The following is a 22,796-nucleotide window of genomic DNA, read 5'->3' on the forward strand; positions in this document are numbered from 1 at the left end:
TTTATTATTTTCCGTTATAACGTTATAAATAATATTTTGAAGCCCTGGTAAATACCAAGAACTATAGTAAAATTTGCAAGTTCTTACGCAAAAATTATAATTTATCTATATTTCACTGTTCCTATTCCTCGACCCTCAAGTAGTATTAGATTATTTATAAATTAAAACAATTTTATTTGCATATTTTATAAGTCAATTAAATGTATAAAATTAATAAAATTTTTTTTAAATTATGTCAACCATATGGTAACTATCATGTTCATAACACGATGCAAGTCTGTTAATAAAGTTGAGGTTAATGCGCCTCAGACTTCTTTACTGTAATGCGTCTAATACCCTCTGCACTATGGCGGAGGCCTAGCATGTCCAGGTGGGAGGGAAGCAGGTGCTTTGAATTTGTCAATGGTATTTAATTGGTTATTAAAATATGCAAATCTAAATTTTTTAACTTAGAAAATAGCCGAGTACAGGTTATTAAAAAAATCATCCGTTATTTAAGCCAGACTGTATAATATATCATGCAATGGCTATTGTTTGGTGACATTGTAGCCAGTTTGTATTTTAGGAATGGAATTATGCACAAAAACATTAAATAAATCAAACAAAAGTAAACTTAAAAACTAAAATTATCATTATAAAAATATTTATTTTGTTTCACAAATATGTTATTATTTATTATTTTAAAATTAAGTAACAACCGCTCTATTTATTGTTAGTAAAGATAATATTCTATAATATAATAATATTTATACAAAAATATTGAATTAAATATTGTTATGAATTAAAAAAATATTGGGCACGTATTTGATTTTTCAAATATAATATATTATATAAGTTTATTATATTTTATAGTGTTATTGATTATTTGTGCAAAACTAATACTTTGCTGAAAGTAATCAAACAGGGCCTGACCAGGGATTAATACAGTGAAAAATTAATTTTAATTATAAATAGCCCTGATCTTGGGGGTCATACAACGAATTGTTTATTTTTCATAATCAATTGGTTACAGTATTGTTGTGTAATTAAATTTTTTAAAACTGAATTTTATCTTAATTTAAAATATAATGAATTGTATGATTTATTCCAAAAATCGTTTTTTTTTGTTCTATGCCTATAACAGTATATATTATAATACATAATGTATACAATATATTATAGTACTTTGAGATTTAATATGAAATCTCATTAGTCAAAGATATTTTTAATATTGTATTATGTTACCTATTTGACTTTATTATTTGTTTTAAATTATGTACAATTATTTTTAGTTATAAATTACAATTTGATAAGAATATTATAAAAAAATGTTGAAGCCTGTTTATTTTTAATGAATAATGGTAAACAAATGTACCGGCATATTAATAATTAATTATCTTTACTTTAACTTATATAATTTAATAACTATATTATAATAAACAATACAATATAACCTCAATAAATTAAATATAGTATAACTTTATTATTATTAAAACCTATAAAAGTAAACTAAACTTAAAAATTATCATTAAAGTAGGTGATATATTATGATACATTTATAATTTATACATCATATTATTATAAATCGATCTAAAATTATTTTATCGTTCAAATACATACGTTAGAAAATATCTTCGCTCGTATGTACAATTTTAGGATTATGCAGAAGAACCAGTTTATAATATAATATTATTACTATTATTAATATACGAGTGCGCCAAAACGACACCAGGGAAGTAACATAATATACACGCGTAAACAATCATTATGCTGTAATTTTTTAACAAGTGGCGGTATTCTTTTATACCTGAAAAAATATATATATTTATGTATATACACACTACGATAGAGCAGGCACTGCCGGCAGTCAGTTTCCAGCAGAACACCATTCGTTTTAGTCTAGCGGATGAAATGTTCGTGTGCGATTATTTATGTTTTATCGTGTTTTTTTACGTAATTGTTTAATTTATTACAATCGTTTTTCACCGATATCGTTAAATCGTACGATACCATATTTTATAAGAGTTATGTGTTGTTTAATAATCATCGGAGGTTAAGACAGGCGACATGCAGTTCAATAACTGGAAGTTACAAAAAAATCAATGTAAAATAACCATATCAATGTAGATTTGAAATACATTTGATAGTTATGAAACTAGACGTTTAAAAAATAATGCAGTTTTTATTCGAATTGTTTTTGCTGTTATGGATACTTCAACCGTTAAAAAGTGTTAAGGTAATTGTTTATATCATATCAATTATAATTTGAAATTGCGTTCTAAATATTTAATATATAATATGTGTATAGGTATATAATAACATACAAGCAGATTAATGCATGTACGTAGTGTCATAATTAAATTTATATAATTGTACGCAGTTAATATACCTATACCATCTAATATATAGATCTTGTTTTGAATGTTGATTTGTTAATAAGGAAATGCATTTAAAGTAATTATAATTAGGGTTAAGTTTATATCGCTCAACTATTATAATAGATACATTTATAAAAACAATAGTTATTCCATGTTAACAAAACAATTGAGAGATTCAAACATTTAAAAAGTACAATTTTGCAAATGAGAAAGTTTAAAGTTATAGTTCTTTAATGCTTCTACCTATGTGGTATTAAATAATTAAACAATTTATTATTGTATAGGTAGTATTTGTAATATGAATAACATTTTTGGAAGTGAGTAAATTAAATAAGATTCTCAAATCGCGAAAAATTTGTAAACTAAAAATTCTCAATGCATGAGAACCTTGCCTTAAGGCATCAGCATAATTTAACACCTGTTCGAAAAAAATCGTTATTTTCGAAGATGATAAAAAATTAAAATAATAAGAAAGTACTAGTCATAGTTTATGATTATGGTAAAAATGTAGGTGAAAGATTTTTTTGTTTTTATTATTCTTTAAAAGTTTTTAAGACAAAGATTTCAAAACTATTCCTAAACTTTTATTAAGAAATGTTTTTTAAAATGTTTTATTATTAAAATTAATCAATTAGATATCATAAAATGTATACATTATAAACTACGTCAGTTGGCGTAACGGGTGTATCAAATATGCAATTTTTTATAGTAATTTTTCAAAATTTTCATTTTGTTATGATAATTTTGCCTATAGTCCAATGTTGTATTTTTCAATCGGAAACTATTCCTTTGATTTCTTCGTACAGTTAAAAATAGGAATTTGATGACATTTATTGAAATATTTTCTGAATTTGTATTAAGACTTAAGACCAAGGCGCGCTGTATTAATATATTATATTTTTACTTGGCTTAACTATGGAATGCGAAAAAACAAAAAAAAAAAAATAACTCTATCTACTAATGTAAAAAATAAATAATATTTTTGTCTACTAAATATTTGGTGATTAATAATTTTACTATATTACATTCGAATAGCGAAGTGTGGTAAATTATTTAAAAGGGTATAGATATTAAAGTTGATATGTTATTTCACCAACCGATATGTGTGCTTATATATTTTTTGATATGTAGGTATCCAATGGCTGATAATAACACTAAGCTGAAAAATCTATTGATTACCACCTGACACCTACTCGTTAACGGTTACCTACTGGCATTCCAATGTTAAATAGGTTGTTTATTATAACACTTATTTTCGTTTCGTCCAGACACATTTTAGCGCTTTACCTTCACTATCCCCAATTTTCTAACGGAGTCACGGTCAAAACATAACCGAGATATGCTACTATGTATGAATCGAAAAGTGTTTTGAGTATCACTTAAAAATATTCTAATTGGTAATCTATGAAAATTGAAGCTTTTGCGTACTAAATATAAAGGTAATACACTCTGCATTGAGCTCACAATTCACAATTTTTCAACTAAAATTACCACTATTATAACAGTATAACAGTATAATTCAGTGTATGTTATTGAAAGAGATTGGATATACGAATTATAAATCATAAATAACCAAAATGTTAAAATCGTTTTTACTAGAAAACCTCATAAATTAGGTATATAAAAAGCAGGCACATAAAACCGTTTATAGTTGGACTATCCAATTGGTTCCTGAATCGTATACTATAGTGTCAAATACATTTTCATAACTCCACTAATGTCAAAATTAATAAGGTTCCGTGTTGTAAGTAATTTTCTTGGAAATAGTGATATCTATATTATAAAAATAAAATGTAATCTAGCGTCAAAAAATATATCAATTGAAATGAATCATTTTTGTAAAGATGATGAAAACACAATAAAATATGTTTAAAAAAAACAGAAGTATTTTAATTTTTTAATGTACTTAAACATATTTAATACCACGTAAACATTATTACGATATTATACTGTATTTCGCTTCACGAATTAATAGTAAAGTATGTTTATTGGCTAAGTACACAGTCTATTACCTAATACAGAATACTATAACAGCCAATAGGCAACTCCAAAATTACGTTTATATTAATAGATAATTGACATATTAATGGTTCATTTACCGTACTAATACAGATCATGTTTGTTGGTCATTGCACGACAAGGTCATCGTTAGAATACAAATGGTTTTTCAATGATGTTAAATCAGCTGTTCAGCTATACGCGATTTATATTTTTGATTTGGATATATAGGTACAACAAATGATTGAGCAATTGCTCAACAATAGATCAAGAACTGTAAGAATGTTGCCTTGTTCTAACTTAAAAGTTTTTCCTGTGTATAAAGTATAATCATTGTATTTTAAAATCATTCGCTCCAGTGTTTGTGTTCATCATTTCATAAGACATTTCTGCATCGATTAACAAACATAATCGATCTGAATAAGAGTTTTCCTCTTTATCGTATATTCATTACACTTATTATAATATCTGTTATGCGCGTGGAGCGCAACGGACCACAGACGATGCGTTCCCTCGAGGGAAAACCGTATACGTTCTCAATATCAGTGGTATACGAGCAGAATGATTATCTTACTTGGAAACCAAACGCGAGGAAAGTAACGATTCGGTAATAACTTTAAAAATTGCCTTCTTATATATAGGTACACCTTTTACTTTCATGGCACATCCTGTCCCAGGTCCACTAGACCATTGTTTTTGCAATCCAATTGCCGGATTCGGAACAGCGAGAGTATTCCACTATTTCTCTTTATACCAAATGTAACCATATGTACTATGCAGACAACTGGCACTGGTATTTAACCATCATAACTATTATACACACAACATGAAAAAAATCATAAAAACGGATTCGTTATCAGTCTGATAAAAACGAAATTATTACAATGATGAGAAAAGGCCATTATAGTTTTCGAACACTCGTATTATAGCGACAACGCTTATTTCCCGATAACCTTGCCCATTCGGGACACGTTTGATTTGCACGCATCAGTGACACACTTTATAGTGAATAATAAAAAAAATAATAATATAATTTTATGTAGGTATCCGAATATCGAATATGATTGTACATAATATCACATTGTTTGAGCTAGTGTGTTTTTTATTTAATTTTTTTTTAGTCTGTTTAGATAATAGTGTAAAATTCCTACTATTGTCAGGAAATATTATAAAATCAAACCAATCCTGTTGTCCAGGTTGATAACCTTAAATATTTCAAAATTATTTTTCAAGGAGAAATAACAATATAATATGTATACTTTTGAAAAATAATCGTTCGTTTATAAGTTTAAAATTAATTATTCACTTCTTGTGAACCCTTATGTATAATAAATTAGCATGGAAAAAAAAACATTCGATAATAAAAAGAATACTTAATTTGATAAGAATGACTGTTTTGATGGATTTCCACTTTCAAAGTTGATTTAAAACTAATTATTTGTTACCTATCCATACGTTTACAATGTGTGAAAGTTTAAACATTTTATAAGTAGGTACCTACCTACATTTGATTTATCAGTTTTACTTAGTTGGATAATGTATGAATATAGTTAGTCAACTTTAAGTCAATCTTAAGTTTAAGATAATGTTAATTAACTCAAGTAAATTTATTTTAATAATGTAATATAGTTCACGAAGTTTAACGTTTTCAGAATATTTCAGTAATGAGAAATCTCTTTGACATAAAACACGATGATCATAATTGTTTAACGGGCTGAAAAAATTAACCATCTGGAAACGTATTATTGGGTCACTATTTTTGTATTCCATATTTTGCCTGGTACAGTCGGCTAAGTAGGTATATTTAGTTTCACACTGTTAAAAAATTGTCAATGTAATTTATTATAAAATAATAATTTTATGAAGTAATAATTTTAAATTTTTTATGATAATAAATAATAATAATATAAACACGAAAGATGATTATTCAATTTAAAATTTCAATTATAAACACTTCGTATTAATATTTAAAAAAAAACTTATAAGTATTTTTATCATTTTTTGCAACAGTTATAAATATATTATTAAAAAAGTTACATTTTAATGTACAGAATTTGTCCTGCTCCTTCGATCTTTCATATTTTATTGGGGTTTCCAAATTAAGTTGATACTTATCTAAAGCATTAAAAAATCATTTATGTTATTATTGATAAATCTTTCTTCCAAATGTACCTACATTTAATAAGTATTAAGTACCTAATTATAAAATAAATTACATCAGAGTTGTAACGTAAAACTATGCTAATCTACTGATATCACAATATATATATATATATATATTATATATAAATATACAGATAAACACATATCAATGTCAATGGGTCAAATGGCGTTGACACTGAATTTCAGGAGAAAGACGAAATTCGGTCGTCAATCGATCAGACAAAACATTTCCATACCTACATATAGACCTATCACCAACTCTGAAGTCATATTATGATCGTGTATAAAATGGACTAATTTACATATCATAATTCTATTCTGAAATGTTTTGGAACAAATATTCATTAGATGTTTCTATTAAACTATCTATTATATTATAATTTAAACGTGTACAAATATTGACAAACATAATAACACAGAGCACGTGACTTGCAGTTATTTTATTTTTGATTCAATCAAAGAATTCCACAATAATTGCGATTGCCTAGTATCTATTCAGTTTATTATTTTGTTCATATAACATTATCTAATCACTGCAGGGATAATAAAAAAATGTAGTGCCCAAAATTACTAGAGCCTAAGTTCTAAATACCTACTATTGGCTATTAACGTGGAATAATCTGATTTGACTATTAAGTACTTACATGATTATGTAAGTTATTTATACACCATTACACGCACGTATTAAAATATGACGTGTACCTACGTCGTACATAAATCTAATAAATTATATATTTATTTCAAAATGTATAGGTACCAATTTTAGAAGTGATTTGAATATTTAAAAGGGTTAAGTTTATAGTTATATTATAGTTTGTTATAATGTTATGTTATGTAGGTATATTAATTATTTATGTTTGATTGCATTGAGATAAACAGAGCGTACAAATTAAAACCAATGGTTAATATAATTTTTAAATATTGTAATTTAAACATTACCTTCTATGCACATTAGTATGCTGAGCATAAAATGTATGCAAGTTCAGAATGATAAACACACTAACGATTATTTCAGTAATAATTATAATTTACTGTATAGTTAAAATGTTTTGTCTTCCATGCAGTGTAGTTATGCCAATAACACTTGTTTTAACTGTATTTTTTAAAAATAAATTAAGAATTAAATGAATAATTATAAAAAATGATTTAAATATAAATCTTGTTTTATTGGCATATTATTTTACATAACCAATATTAAAATTGTTTTTGCTTTAAATTCCACTTTTAAGTTTAAAAAAAATTAAAAATATTATGCGTTGACTGTAATATTGGTGTTAATTGCTTTTTGAAATTTGAAATACTAATATAAAATATTATAATATACAAATAGATTCTTACTTACTAATTGATAAGCAAATTTTTTTTTAAATGTGGACTTTATTTTTGGGTTATTGGTCAATGTACTATGTGATTTAGGTCTTAATAAAAAATGCAAAATATAAATTATACCTCTACTTGACAATAAAACAATTTATGCCGGGGAAGGGAAGTTTATGTTATCGGCCATTATACATATCTGACTACCACGTCATTGCCGTTACATGCATTAACTTTAAAAAAATATATTATTGTTAGTAACAAGTTGTACTTAAATATAATTAAGGAAAAAGATCAATAAAACAAACGGACACGCATATTTACATATTTGAATATTTATAATATTATGTTCTATATAATGGTTGTTTGTATAACTGTAATACTACCTGCTAATAATAATATTGGTATCTACCAGTGGCTTAGTCAGGATTTTGTTATTAATTAATTATAATTTATGATTTATGTATTATAAATGTAAAATGTTGGCATATAAATTATTACAATATTGTAATACGTGATGGATACATCTTATGTATAAATCGTGTAATATATCCTTTCAGAGAACACTGAAAGCATTTTAAAATGTTCCTGAAATTTCTATAGTTTACGATTATCTATTTAAATGACTGAATGGGTCTAATAGGACTACTTTCGTTCACCGGATAGCGAATAACAATTTTTGAAATGAGATGACTTATTTTGAATTCGATGGGAACTTTACGGTACCTTCCTATATTTAAAATAAACTCGGGATGTTATTGCTATATTTGGATTATGGAGTCTATAAGACACATTTAATACTATCCAACATAGTTCAATGGATCCCATTATGTATTGATCTCTATAAATTGTCTATAGTGATAAAAGCTTTAACGATTATATATGAAATATAACAAACCGGCATGTAAATTTATCCACTTCGGTTATTAAATTACGTTTGGCTGAATATGTGGTAACAAATAACAATATTTAAAAATGTCTACATAGTAGGTGTACCTACACAACGCATTATTTTAAATAAGTATGAAATGATTTTATGATAAAAAAAAGTCATGTTGTTAAATAACTGTTTATTCATTGCTACTAAGTCTTAATTGTAATAATATAATAAAATAATATTTAAAATACACGCGTAATAACGTGGTGTAAGTACAACTGGTGTAGGTACTTAATTGAAATGTGCATTTGTATTAAATTGTATTTAAAAAAAAAAACACATACATTAAATTAAATTATAAATTATAATATCATAATATACTATAAATAATATATATATGTATTAAAGTAATTATTTGAATCGAGCCGATTAGAGTCGCAGAGAAAATGAAAAATAATAAAATAAAATACATTCATTTTTCCAATTCTTAGAAGTTATGGTCGTATGAAAACCCTAATTTTCGAAATAAAATTACATGGAATAATTCATATTTAATTACATTATAATTTATTGTTCCTGTAGAATGGGATTAGAATGTTCCTACGGTACCTACGATTGTCGCAAAACGCAACTAAAACGAGGTTGCATCGGGTCGGTGTAAACAAATATGTCTAAGAAGTATTTAGTTAGGTCCAAAACTGAATCAAATATAATTCATTAATCGGGTTAACTTAATCAGATAATATTACGAGATAATTATTTACTTTAGTTTATTTTGTTGAAAACGTCAACATAAGTAAAAATATGTTGTCAACCGATTAGATCATTGTTCTTAAAATAAATCTTTTACATTTAATAATAATAATAATAATAATAATAATAAAAAATAAATGCCCTGACGCAATATTTGTTTTTAGATCAACGAGACGAATCTATTTGAACATTTGACACCATCAGAATGGAGACATTTCGTAGGACCAAATGCAAGTAAGTACCAACCTACTATATACTATCGGTTATGCTTTAGTTCCGCACTGCAGCGATTATTATTTGAACATATCATTTAGATCGGCGGAAGAAAAAAGTGAAAATGTGTGGATTGTTATTAAAGTTGTTACAAAATGTTCGAATCGGGGTGGGAGGTACACACACACACACATATACCTACGTTTAAAATAATAAATGTTAATCGTTATGGTTCCGTGGGTTTCCGAAGAGGTCAATAACACGTGGACAGTATTATAATTGTTGTGCATTTACACGCTATAGATTTAGATAGGGTTTTCTCGTTAGTTGACAGCGTTATCTTACAGGAAAATACTAATTACGCGTGAATGCCATATTAACCTTTGTGTGGAAAATTCTGTTTTTTTAAAATATTACATACAACTGATATATTATGGGGCGCGCATGATATACCACCTACGTTATATTATAATATGCACGTCATTTACATTGTTACAGGTCAACATTTTGGCGTAACTTACTTAAATCCAAATATGCCGAAAATTGGACTGGTCAATTTCACGTCTAATCAGTTGGGTCGTTATTTTCAATTAGACCTACAAAAAAATGACGATTTGTTCGACGACAAATTTGTCATACTAAAAAGAAAAAATGGAAAATCAGAAATAATAGACGATCAATGGAATGATACGGGTTGTTATTACCATAGTTTTTCACCCCACGTTGCTGCACTTGACGTCTGCAATGGATTGGTAAATCTAACTGAAATTTCATCATTACTTTTTGTAATATTGTCTTTATCTAGAGGGGCATTCTTAAATCAAACGAGGATGAGTTTTATGCCATAAGTCCATTACCGGAACGATTTCACGGTTTGGATGAAACACCACACGTAATCGTCCGACTAGAGAATGCAGCCAAGCTAAAAGATTCTCTTGGTAAATTTATCACCGTGAATGAATATGATAAATTACCGAAAATTCGATCAAAAAGAGCTATTTGGTCACCATCTGTATTGAATGTGGAAATAGCCATTTTTGTAGACCAAGACCTTTATAGGCTCATGGCCGTGAATTTTGAATCCAACACCGAAAAAGAAATTATTCGATTTGTTTTAGCTATGGTCAACGCTGTAAGTAAATTACCAAACTTCATGAAACAACTGATTACTTTTCCATGTTCTATAGAATGTATTTAAAATTAAATATCGCAAGGTGCGTACCTATGACGAGAGTTTGACAATAATTTCACTTCGAGTTCACACTTAAATATGTCAAATCTTCATAAATCATAATGTACCGTCTTGTCTAATTTTTCTATTAAAAATTATTTAACATGCAATTTAATGCTTGAGAACAAATAATGATTATCTAATGACGGTGTTCAATGAACAGTATTTTAATAGCGGAAATAATAAAGTAAAAAGCGACAAACGCATTTAAAAATGATATCAATAATATCGTCAAATCGTACGCATGAATAATAATGGAATCGTAACAGTTGCAGTGTAATGGCCTAGTTGGATCAAATCAAAGTGTCAGCAAATATTAAAAAATCTGGTTTTTGGGTCATTTAGGTTGATTTGTTGTATCACGACCCTTCGTTAGGGCGTCAAATTAATTTCATTTTAAAAAGACTGGAGATTCTACATTCGGATCCCGAAGGACTGTCGAGGTCTAACGATATAGACCGATTCTTAAGCAATTTTTGTAAATGGCAACAGACGGAGAATCCACCTCAAGACTCGGATCCTCTGCATTGGGATCATGCCGTTATACTGACTGGCCTTGATTTGTTTGTGACCGGCAAAAATGGTAAAATCAGCAATCAAGTGGTAGGTGAGTAGACGATATCCCATATTATAATTACGTATGATGACTACGATTTATTAGCATATACACGCACTACGCTTATTTTCGTTTGTGGATTTATACGATTTATCTTTAAATTATCTAAATTTTTACGATATTATATTTATGTTATAGGTCTCGCTCCAGTCGCTGGCATGTGCACAAAAACTAGCAGCTGTACTGTAAACGAAGGTCGTCATTTTGAAAGCGTTTACGTGGTCGCTCACGAGATTGGCCATAAGTAAGAGATTTATAAGTCAATACATTTCAATACGATAGAAATTCTACACTTAAAACACGGAAATACAATTTATTTTATCGTGATCAGTGCGTTCAAGCCATATAATATTATGATACTGAGCTACAGCGAACATTTTACCAATATTATCTTATTTGAAGCATTTAGTGGAATGAGTTATTTCATCGAATTCTTTTCATTTTTTATTAAAAAAAAAAAAGTAATAAACTATAGGTATCTACTGTAACAAAAAAAGGACATTTCCATTTTTTTACGCTCTATTATAATATTATCATGCGGTATCAGATGATCAAAAAATTCGTGGGATAGTATGCATATAGCAACTATGGAACTAAAATTTCAAGGGCACGACAACCAGTTTTACGTGAAGAACGACGATTATTTGATCCTATAAATTACCATCCGTGGCTTGTACAAATAAAATATAATCGATCCGTCCGGTGTTTAATTTGTTTATTCGTTGTATATAGCTTGGGAATGCGGCACGATGGAACTTCATCGGACAACAATTGTGATCCGACAAGTTACTTGATGTCACCGACCCTGGGAAGTGGTAAAATTACATGGTCCACGTGCAGCCATGAGTACCTGGAGAAGTTTTTACAGTAAGAATTTCACATTTGTTCAGCAATTATTTATTATTATTTTCTAAAAATAGCCTAACATTCCTAGTTATATATCGTTTAAATTAATTTGTTTTCACTTTTTAATGCTTAATTTATATACAATAATAATAATAATAGTTATAATGTAGTTACCCGGAATATTGTACAATATCATTTGTAAAATGTAATGATTTGGTGTTATTTTCGACAATACAAACTGATTAAATTGTATCTTGAATAAAAATTTCGAAACTTGAACATTTTATTCACCTACCTATTTAATATTTTAGAGGACAAAAAAAAATAAATAGAGATTGTAAATCAATTTATATAATACATCTTTAATAAAATATATTATGTACACATTGCTTAATTTTAAGGCAAATATATACATTTGTAATTATTAAAACTATTAAATTGTACAAATAGGCCAATCAAACATTTGAATTTTTAGGATTATTTCTTCAAAATAAATATAAGTAATAAGATATTATTTTTTATCACGTCGTTATTAGATTTTTGAGGTGGATTTTTATCAGTGCAACTTTTAAGTAGGTAACTATAATAACTGATAAAGTTATGTAACTATACGTTATACTTACTTGTAATTTAAAATAACAATACAATATTAACGATATTGAAACCTTGGAGTTTTAGAAAACACAACCATAGCATGAATAGCAAGTGACTAATTTGAGTACCTAGGATATTTTTGTTTTGTTCACATAATATACTTTTTAATATATGTATTTTAATTATTTGGATCAAAAAAATATATAATAATATAATAATAATATACTCATGAAGTCCATTACTCTGAAAAATCGTATTGATTCAAAGACAATATTATAAATTCCAATTTTATCGTTTATAAAATAATTTGGTAGTAATAACTTAAAATGTGTCTAGGAGCTCACAGGCAGGGTGCTTATTTGACGACAGTGGTACTTCTGGTTACATGGACCATAAACAGCACGGTCGTTTGCCCGGCGAACGGTTCGACGCACACGAACAGTGTCTGCTCAAATACGGCAGAGGAAGTGTACATGCTACTAGTCAAGATTTGAGTGAGGTTTGTCGGGATTTACATTGCCAACGGGACCGATATACTTGGACTTCACATCCTGCATTAGAAGGAACTCTGTGTGGCCCAAATAAAGTAAGATTTTGTGTTTTGAATATAATATATTATATATATATATATATAGGTATTAAAAAAATAAAGTAAAATCATTTTCACTTTAAGAGTCCATTTATCACGTACTTATTATTATTTTCAAAAAGTAATATAAAAAATAAAAATATCTTTGAATTTATTGTTGTAAGATATGCACAAAACCTGAGTTACAAAAAGAAAGAATTTCTGGATCGAGTGACTTCTTTTGTTTACCACTTCTTAAAGCTTAAACTAATTAAATTGAAAATATCATTCAATAGAACGATTTAATTTATGAAATAATTATATAGTATTTTCTTCCCCTCCAAAACTATATAAAACACGGGTCAATTGTCATTAATTAATGAATTGCAGTTAATAATTGTCTATACAAATTTTAGTGGTGTAGAAGTGGTCGGTGTGTACATAAGGGTTTGTCTGCTCTTCAAGCCGGATTTGCACCGCACCAGAGTATCGATGGTGGATGGAGTGATTGGCAGCCGTACTCAGACTGTGCTTCATCGTGTTTGCTGGGCGATAAAAATGATCTGAATAGCGGTAGCACCGGCATAATGACCTCGTTAAGAAGGTGTAACAATCCCAGGTAAATTGTATTTAGGTAATAGTTTATTTAACCATGTTGAAGTTTTTACAATATTGAATACCAACAATATATTATAATTGTATACGTTCAAAGTATATACAAATATTTTTAAAATAATAATTTATTATAAAATGAATTTAATCAGTTTATTATTCTATAATGTACTTGAAAATGAATATCTCCGTTATTAACAATATTTTCGACGAATTTTCCACAACGCAATGCTCTATGATTTCGAACAACATTTGTCTTAATTTTGTTCATGAACATTCACATTTTGTAAAATATACTGCGACATTAGTGTCAACGCTGTATAAATTATTGCAAGCATGTGCCAAAAATAATAACTGCGTAAAGGAAAGCTGCCCAAATGTTTTCTCACCCAGGAATCCAGGGTTATGATCATTACTATATGTTTGAAACAATAATGTGAACCAAGAAATACCAAGTAAAAGGAACAAAGAGGCGTAGTTAAACTTTTAATAATTATTTCGTATTTCAATTCCTAGCATTTAATAATATATTCGTGTAAACAATTCACGTACGTGTGTACATAAAGATTTATTTATTTATTGTGTAGTTTTAATTAGTGTAATTAATGATTAGTCAAAAAAAAAATCTTAAACCAGAGATACAATATACAATTTACAGTAAATTTAATTATACTTGTACATGGGTAAAGTGTAAATATTTTATTTAGAAATTAAGATAATAATAATATAATATTATTTTATTATTCTACACCTACTATTTTTTACAATTCGTTAAATTAGTTTTTACAACGATACGTGTAGTATATACTATTTTACTAATTTATATTTTCTAGGCCGGAAAATAGCGGCAAGACATGTTCAGGCGGTGATCAAAAGTACAAATCATGTTCAACAGAACAAGTAAGTGGTTTTGAAAATAAATCTTTCAAAATGATTGATCAGAAATTAATATACAACACACAATTTTAGTGCGCAAATGCACCACAGCTCACTCTCAAAGACTTCGCAAACGAGATATGTTTAAGAGCTAAAGAATACGATGTAGAGCTTCTGGGAACCGGTTATCAAAAAATTAGTTCAGATCGTATGTGTAAATTTACTACAAAATAACTACTGGTCCTAAATTTACTATTCGTCTTCGTGTTATTACGTTTATATATTATAATTTTCATGGAATTATTTTAGCCAAAGACGCGTGTACTGTTTGGTGTCATAAAGAAAAAGGTGGTACGAAAAGTCGGGGTTGGTCTTTTCCTGATGGTACAACATGTCAAATAAATAAGGATAAGGAATCCACTTATTGCATCGGTGGTTATTGTAAGGTGAATTACTGACACAATAGTTAACAACCCAAATACGTATTGATACAATAACTATTAATTAATAAGTACATTCACTGTAAATTAATTATGACCATGTAACTAGAATTATTATAAATGTTTGAAAATGTTATCGAAAGTTTATATTCGAGTACGTATAATATTATGTTACAAGTTATGAAAATATTGATAATTGATTTGTTAGTTACCGAACAAAAATATAACAATATAATGTTGTTTTTAATATTAATTATTATGATAGTACTCAAAGAATAATAAATTACTATACGTCTTGTGAGTTGTGAGCACTATTTAAATGCCGGCTGTTATATTCGAATGCTACAATATTCTACGTGATACCACACCTTCAGTAATGATATATAACCAATATTAATAATATTGATAATAATAAATAAAATAATAATGTTAATATTATAATCAATCGTGATGATAATCTCATTTAGTACCACCTATGTAATATTAAATGATTCAATTATTAAATATCAACAAATAGACAATATAATGGTCATTGAAATTAAATTATTAGCTTAAATTATGATTGTATATTGCTAGTTGTATACTATAAATTTCTGTGTATCAAATTATATTATTGTAGGTACCTGATCGGCTGGTCATATTCTATAAACAGTTATTACCTATAGATGTTAACCAATTGTTCAATAACTTACAAGTCTTACGAGTTTGCGATGAATTTGTTCATAACATTTTTTTTTTTGTCAAAAGGAATTCGTTTGCGACAAATCGTCTTCGCCGGACACACTGTACGTGGAGCAGGCAAAAAGATGCGAAATAAACGAACCACCGATAAATCGGCTGAGATCGCCTTCACAACCGTTGCCACTTTTGCCCGCGGAGTCCAGTGTCGTCGGATGGAAATGGCAGCCAATATCTGTGTGCCACTATAGTTGTATGGTACCGGGCGTCGGCCTTAAGCTGGTTGAAGGTAAAACGTGCAAAACGTGCGAGCCAGTCATGAGCATAAAGATTTGCCGTCCACAAAAAGAAGCGAGTATACATTTTCGATATTACCACTCATTTGCCATGAATTTTTTACCGTTAAGGGATAAAAAAAAAAAAAATCATTAATATAGATTACCTGTTTGTTTACTAACATCCTGCCCAATTCAATATACTTTATTGTGTGGGTCTCAATAATCGAATGGTCGTTTGGGAGTATTCAAATCAAATAACATTTTCACTAAACGTTGAATAATAATAATAAAAAAAAAATGCCGACAAAAGAGTTTTCGCAGTGATTCGTCTTTGGTTTGTCGCATACTAACATAAGTATTATCGATATATTTAATTATAGAAATCGATGATAAATAATACGATGGAAAAATTCACGTTCCCTCGCGTTTCTTAAAAATTCTAACCGTTGACGAGTCTTCCTTGCGTAAAAAAATTTAGTTGAAAATTTAAAAATTCAAATCTCTTTAAAAATCTTGATTTCTTAAGATCCTATGCTCGTGTATGCAGCTTTATGCTTACATCTAATCCCATCAAAAATCCTAAAAAAAATTAAGTAATTATATTATAATCGTCAAATCAAAATATTCATTCCTTTGCTCAAATTCTAAAATATTATTTATAAGATCGGACTTATTTATAAAGTTTTAATTAAATTTTTTGTATGTATAAAACATATTAATCTTATTGGATATATGCAATAATATTATTTATTATAGATTGACATCAAAGTCTGTAGTAAATAACTCCTAATTAGACATACGATTAGTGGATTATAAGAATTTTGTGCAACAAAATTGGCGAAGATGTGTAATAACTTGAAACATTATCCCCACTGTTTTTATCATATAATATTTTGAAGACCATAATTGAACGAAACTTAAGTATAAATATTTAAGTGGTGAGTGACTGAACGTTTTGGAGATTAGTTTTTACAAGTGATTTTCCATATTAATTTTGGTATATAAAATTAAATACGTAGGTATCAGAAACTATAGTTAATTTAAGTTCCCGACCGAACAACGTAAACTTTTAGTTTCACAAAATATTGTGGTAATTATTTTAACATATATCTTCTTCATTATAAATAGCAATGCAAAATGGGTCTGAAATCCGTAGTCGATTATGCGACTTCAATTTGTACTAAATATGGTCAAAAAGTGCAGAGACTTTCTGGTTTAGGAATGCAACTGTCATCAGTGCCAGGTAAGAAAGCGTTATTAGAAAGCCAATTTTAATTGTTCGAAAAATAGTTAAATTTGTTTTAAAATCTTGATCTTAATAATTCGTAGATGATATGGATAGACCATGTAGACTTGCATGTCAAGATCAGACGGTACAGCACAGATTTTACATTGTTAACGGTGAAGTCGGATGGTTTCCTTTCGGTACTGATTGCGCTCGAGGAGATCCGGATCGACGGGCATTTTGTTTGAGTGGAAAATGTTTAGTGAGTACTCTTAAAGACCATACATTTCATACAGTGAAATAAGAAGAATTCAGAATTAATCTTATGCTACGACTTCTATCTTATATATACAATTGTATTTAATATGTATTGTTTATATTATTCCTTTATATTATAACTATAATACTTTAATACTATTATACGATACGATATTCGAGGATTATATGAAATCATGATATTTTGATTTGAGTTGTCAGCATATTCTATAAGATACAAATTAATACTATCTACATTCTACAGTCTAAACACATTTTTTAATAACCATAGTTTATTTAATCATTACTAGAGTTTGGGAGTTTCATCTCATTAAACTATTTAAAATACGGCTAAACAAAATAAATAAAAACCCTAAAAAATGTTTTTAAAAAAATAGTAAATACACTCATGATACGATGGAACAGTTGACGTACAATTACTGAATATTTTTAGAACATACTAAAAGCCTACTATGCATAATAACTTCTTATTCGTATCGTATCGGTAAATACATTTATTATTACTAATAAAATCAATTAGATCCATTCACCCAGACATTAAAATATGATATATTAATAAATAGTAACCTTTAAATAATTCAAATACATAGATATTCCGCTGTTTAAAAACAGAAATATTATTAACAAAAAAAAAATAATTGTAATCGAGCAAAATTACATTTTTTAAGTCATCTTACATAGTATTGGTAACCAAAACAATTTATATCTGACCTAGCAGCCTATTAATATTGATATTTAATGTCTATCACATCTAAATGCTAATCATATTAAGGAAACTATAGTAAATGTATGTTCATATTGTGTCATTGAGAAACATGTAATACCATAGTGAATTAAACGTACAGTGTACACATATTATTTAAGAAGTTATAAAAACATTTTATAGTTCATATTTTTAAAACGTTCATTATTAAAATAAAATATATATATATTTTTCACTTTAACAGTAATTTGTTCTAATTAATAAAAACGACTTTTTAACTATTAATTGCACGTTCATGTCAGTTACCTAGCTCAATAATTCTATGAAGATATTTTTTTTTATAAATATAACACGCTATAGTTGTAAAAGTATTTTTTTTTTGGAAATTAATTTACAATCTTGATAATATCATAATTGTAGACTAAGTTATAATCATTCATAGTTTATTTGATATTATTAAATTATAAAGAAACAATTTTATAAATTAAAATGTATCGTAATACTTAGCGGTGTTGTACTGATTCTTGCACGTGTTTAAAATTTTAAATAGGATTTTGGACTGGATAACATGCCATTATCGGTAGAAGAAGTGACATCACATAATAATTTCAGTTCAAATAATCGTATAAAAAGAAGTTTGTCTGTGCAGGATAGCGATTATACAGTGGAACAGATCATACAATATTTCTATAATATAAATAGAGGTAAGCTCTGGTTATTAGCCATCATAGACACATGTTTTATAAACTTTTACACGTTAATCAAACACTGTCGTCTTTATATTATATTTTATAATGAATCAGTGAACATAATAATATAATGTTGTTTTATTATTTATTGCAGAGAAGAGAAAACCAATTATAGATCGTGACACGATATCGCTAGACTTTGAAAATCCCATAGAAATACATAATACGTGATCATGTTATGATGTAAAGACTACATTAGTTTTTCTATCGAAAATATAAAAATGTGCGATCAATCAATTTATGTGTTAACCGTTATTGTTTTCTAACCCACGCACGGCGTCTTGTATAGGCAATTTAAGTACATGCATGCGTACGTGCATGATTATGATAATATTATTAATACGTACGTACGTCATATAATTTATTATGATTAAAAAATGATAGTATAATATTATTATAATATATTTATACCCAAACGGAATCGCATTATTTTTTATAAAAGTATAGGTGTTATTGTTTTATCAATAATAGGTACAATTTATTATTCCTACATTTTATTTTAATCAAACTATAATAATATTTTTAAAAAGTTGTACACAAACACACATGCTCATGTATTGTAGATCAAAATATTTTATTCAAATATATTATTATATATTTATACATTATAAATATTTTAAAAATCACTCAATAACAATAAATACGTTGAACAGTATTGAATAAAATTTAGAAATAGGTAATAATAAATAATAATTAAACAATATGAGATAAAACAATTATTAAATTGTATATAATAATTTTGGTATTGTAAGACCAAATCAATAGACAATAAGTAATTTAAAAAACAGTTTAAACTTTATACAATACAGAATCATTTAAAAGTATAGATAAAAATGAAGTAAGGAAAACTTATTGAAAATGTTTAAAACATAAGCCCACTTTTTAAGTAAAAATAACAAATCTAAATATCACACAGATATTTTTTAAAAAAGGAATTAAGTTAGAATTTATGAATTAGATTTAAAAGTTTTCATATTATCAATAGGCAATAATAATAATGATAATAAAATAGCAATAATGTGTACCATATATTTAATTACTAAGAACAACCAAAATTAATACCTTGCAAAATTGTAAAAAATAATCACAGCTTCTGTTTTCTTCTTGAATCTTTGTTTGATTTATCACCACCATCCACACTATCGATAGTTGTTAGTTCTTTGTAATATATCTAAACATAGTATTATGTTCATTACATTTATTGATATTGGAAAATAACATATATTTTGAAATTAATGTTTTGGAGATAAATTATGATCACTATATTTATACGATTCGATTTACTATCATATTGATGAAAAATATTTTGTAAATTATTTTCAAGTCGAGATATCTATTGTATTTTTTTTTAAATAAAAGGGGAAAACTGTTATATATTCAAAGATAATTTAGTATATGTAACTATAGATTTTATTTATAAACGAATTTGGTGTTGAAATTTATTATACAATAAGTATAATTTATTCGAAACTTTCGATTTTAAACTGTTACGAAGTTATAGAAATTGTTAAATATAATTCTAAAATTCGTAAAATAGTTAGACATAATATTTTAATAACGTAATTCCTAAATATAAATCTATAAAATTATATTTTGATACAATACTATTTCAAGTTACATACCACGCGTCAATGATTATGAAAAGAAAAATTACCTACCACATTCGAAACCATTTTATATTTTCTTCTGGATTATATTTAACTTCCTTGAATTTTCGCTGTGTAAAATATTTATATTTTATTATTAATTCAATATTTAAAGGGATTAAAATTAATATTATTATATAATACCTATAATATACGGATATTGTTATATGTAGGATACTTAATTAAATCCAGCTTAAAATTTTCATATTTTGAAAAATAGAATTATACTATAATATTGTTATAGTTTTAAATATTCTTATTTTAAATACTTAAAACAAAGCTGAATTTTTACTATTTCTAATTTGTTTTTAATTTTTTAGCTTTCGTATATTTTAACACTACAACTTTTATGTTATTAGTATTATAATATTGTATATTGAACTAGTCGTTTATTATTTATAAACTATGGACATTTAAAGACTATATTTAGCAAGTTTTTAGTCAGAAGTTTTTTCATTTGTAAATGAAAATGGTTTGCAACCATAGTTGTTTGGACTATTAATTTATTAAATGGTTAGAAATATTTTACCAGCTGATAAAAGCATTCCTATCATTACCTTATCCTCGTTGTCGGGAACCCTAGAAAGCAAATCCAGAAGTTCGTTGTTTGGAATTGTATGTGGCCGAAGTATTTTCCTGGTAAACTTATTGATGCCCCAACCCATAATCAGATATCTTATTGGAATATAATACAACACTGTTGTAACCGCAATCAGCAACACGATGGCCAAGTACGATAAGAACGGCACGGAAAAGTTTAAAAGGCTGTACGAAAAAAAATTTATATATATTAGCTTATTGCATTGACTGACTAACAAGTGAAAAACAACGTTACTTTTTAATTTTTTCACCAAACGAAGCTATGTCTCCGATTGTGTTCTGGACTAATTGCGTGACTTCTTGTACAGCGGCCACTCTCTCTTTCAGAGATTTTTTTTCTTCCTGTAAATATTTTCCAATATAATAATTATCATGTCTAATAATTTTCTCTGCGATTATGTATGTTGTACACGTTACCTTTGCTTTATCGTCATCTTGATCGTCCTGTTGATCATCTTGGTCGTCTTCATCGGTCTGTTGTTCGTCGTCTTCGTCGATTAATTTAGACGCACCCCACGAATGTGCTACATAGTATCTGAGGAAGACCAGTAATAAAGCAATAGGTGCCATATACGGTTCGAAGAACTGACAAGCCAACACGAACCCGATTAATACGAGAATAGTGTGAATCGGCGACTCCCATTCCAACCAGTACCTAGAGATACGGTGTAGTTAATTAATGTATTTAATTTGATTTTTAATGACAAAGTTTTAGCAAAATGTGTGTGATTTTAAAGTTCGTAATGAATATTGTGCAATGAATATTGTGTATACCACCCACCTAAAATGGTTATCTTCAGTTTCGTAATAAATTAGAATTAAATATATTAGTTTCGGAAAAAATACGAATGTAGGTCAACGTGGTAAAACTTTTATCGTAAAAACAAAACCACGACACAAAAACCGCTACCATTGCAGATTATCGTTGACTTCTTTCGCAGTTGTAAAGTTCTTAATTATATGAATATTAAGTAGGACCGCTTATTTTATCGAAAAAATAACGTAAAAGTAATTAAAATGGTCTAGGTATGCGTCAGAATGAAATTTAGAGTGTTTATTTTTGAAATATTATCAGACTACATCATTACATTTAGTATATATTATGTTGGGTTACATTTTCACAATCCAAATAACTTACTGTATTTGATATTATTTTCTAAATTAAATGTATAAAGTATAT

General features: G+C 27.4%; 2 protein-coding genes across 7 annotated transcripts in view; one reads left to right on the plus strand and one right to left on the minus strand.

The window, feature by feature from the left end:
• The first annotated feature begins 1,836 nt into the window (after nucleotides 1-1,836).
• Nucleotides 1,837-19,607, plus strand: LOC132943442 (A disintegrin and metalloproteinase with thrombospondin motifs adt-1-like). The gene is made up of 17 exons (XM_061012448.1): nucleotides 1,837-2,215; nucleotides 9,630-9,699; nucleotides 10,177-10,430; nucleotides 10,484-10,810; nucleotides 11,255-11,516; nucleotides 11,664-11,769; nucleotides 12,258-12,392; nucleotides 13,302-13,551; nucleotides 13,950-14,152; nucleotides 14,979-15,045; nucleotides 15,115-15,229; nucleotides 15,331-15,467; nucleotides 16,209-16,490; nucleotides 17,546-17,660; nucleotides 17,747-17,904; nucleotides 19,172-19,325; nucleotides 19,465-19,607. Exons 1-17 carry the CDS (start codon nucleotides 2,153-2,155, stop codon nucleotides 19,539-19,541), a joined length of 2,775 nt encoding a protein of 924 aa, XP_060868431.1. The 5' UTR covers nucleotides 1,837-2,152; the 3' UTR covers nucleotides 19,542-19,607.
• Nucleotides 19,608-19,661: 54 nt separating this feature from the next.
• LOC132943441 (multiple C2 and transmembrane domain-containing protein) overlaps nucleotides 19,662-22,796 on the minus strand; it is a 76,268-nt gene continuing 73,133 nt past the window's right edge. For 3 of the 6 annotated variants that reach the window (XM_061012445.1, XM_061012442.1, XM_061012447.1), the window contains 4 exons: nucleotides 22,034-22,271; nucleotides 21,852-21,958; nucleotides 21,574-21,781; nucleotides 19,665-20,541 (listed from right to left, as the gene is read on the minus strand). In XM_061012445.1, the coding sequence (XP_060868428.1) occupies nucleotides 20,455-20,541; nucleotides 21,574-21,781; nucleotides 21,852-21,958; nucleotides 22,034-22,271 (640 nt within the window). In that variant the 3' untranslated portion in view covers nucleotides 19,665-20,454. Of the gene's footprint in view, nucleotides 20,542-21,028; nucleotides 21,088-21,573; nucleotides 21,782-21,851; nucleotides 21,959-22,033; nucleotides 22,272-22,796 lie in introns of all 6 variants that reach the window. The other 3 variants (XM_061012446.1, XM_061012443.1, XM_061012444.1) reach the window with 2 other exon arrangements.

The sequence above is a fragment of the Metopolophium dirhodum genome, chromosome 4, assembly GCF_019925205.1.
Source record: "Metopolophium dirhodum isolate CAU chromosome 4, ASM1992520v1, whole genome shotgun sequence".
Classification (NCBI taxonomy): Eukaryota; Metazoa; Arthropoda; class Insecta; order Hemiptera; family Aphididae; genus Metopolophium; species Metopolophium dirhodum.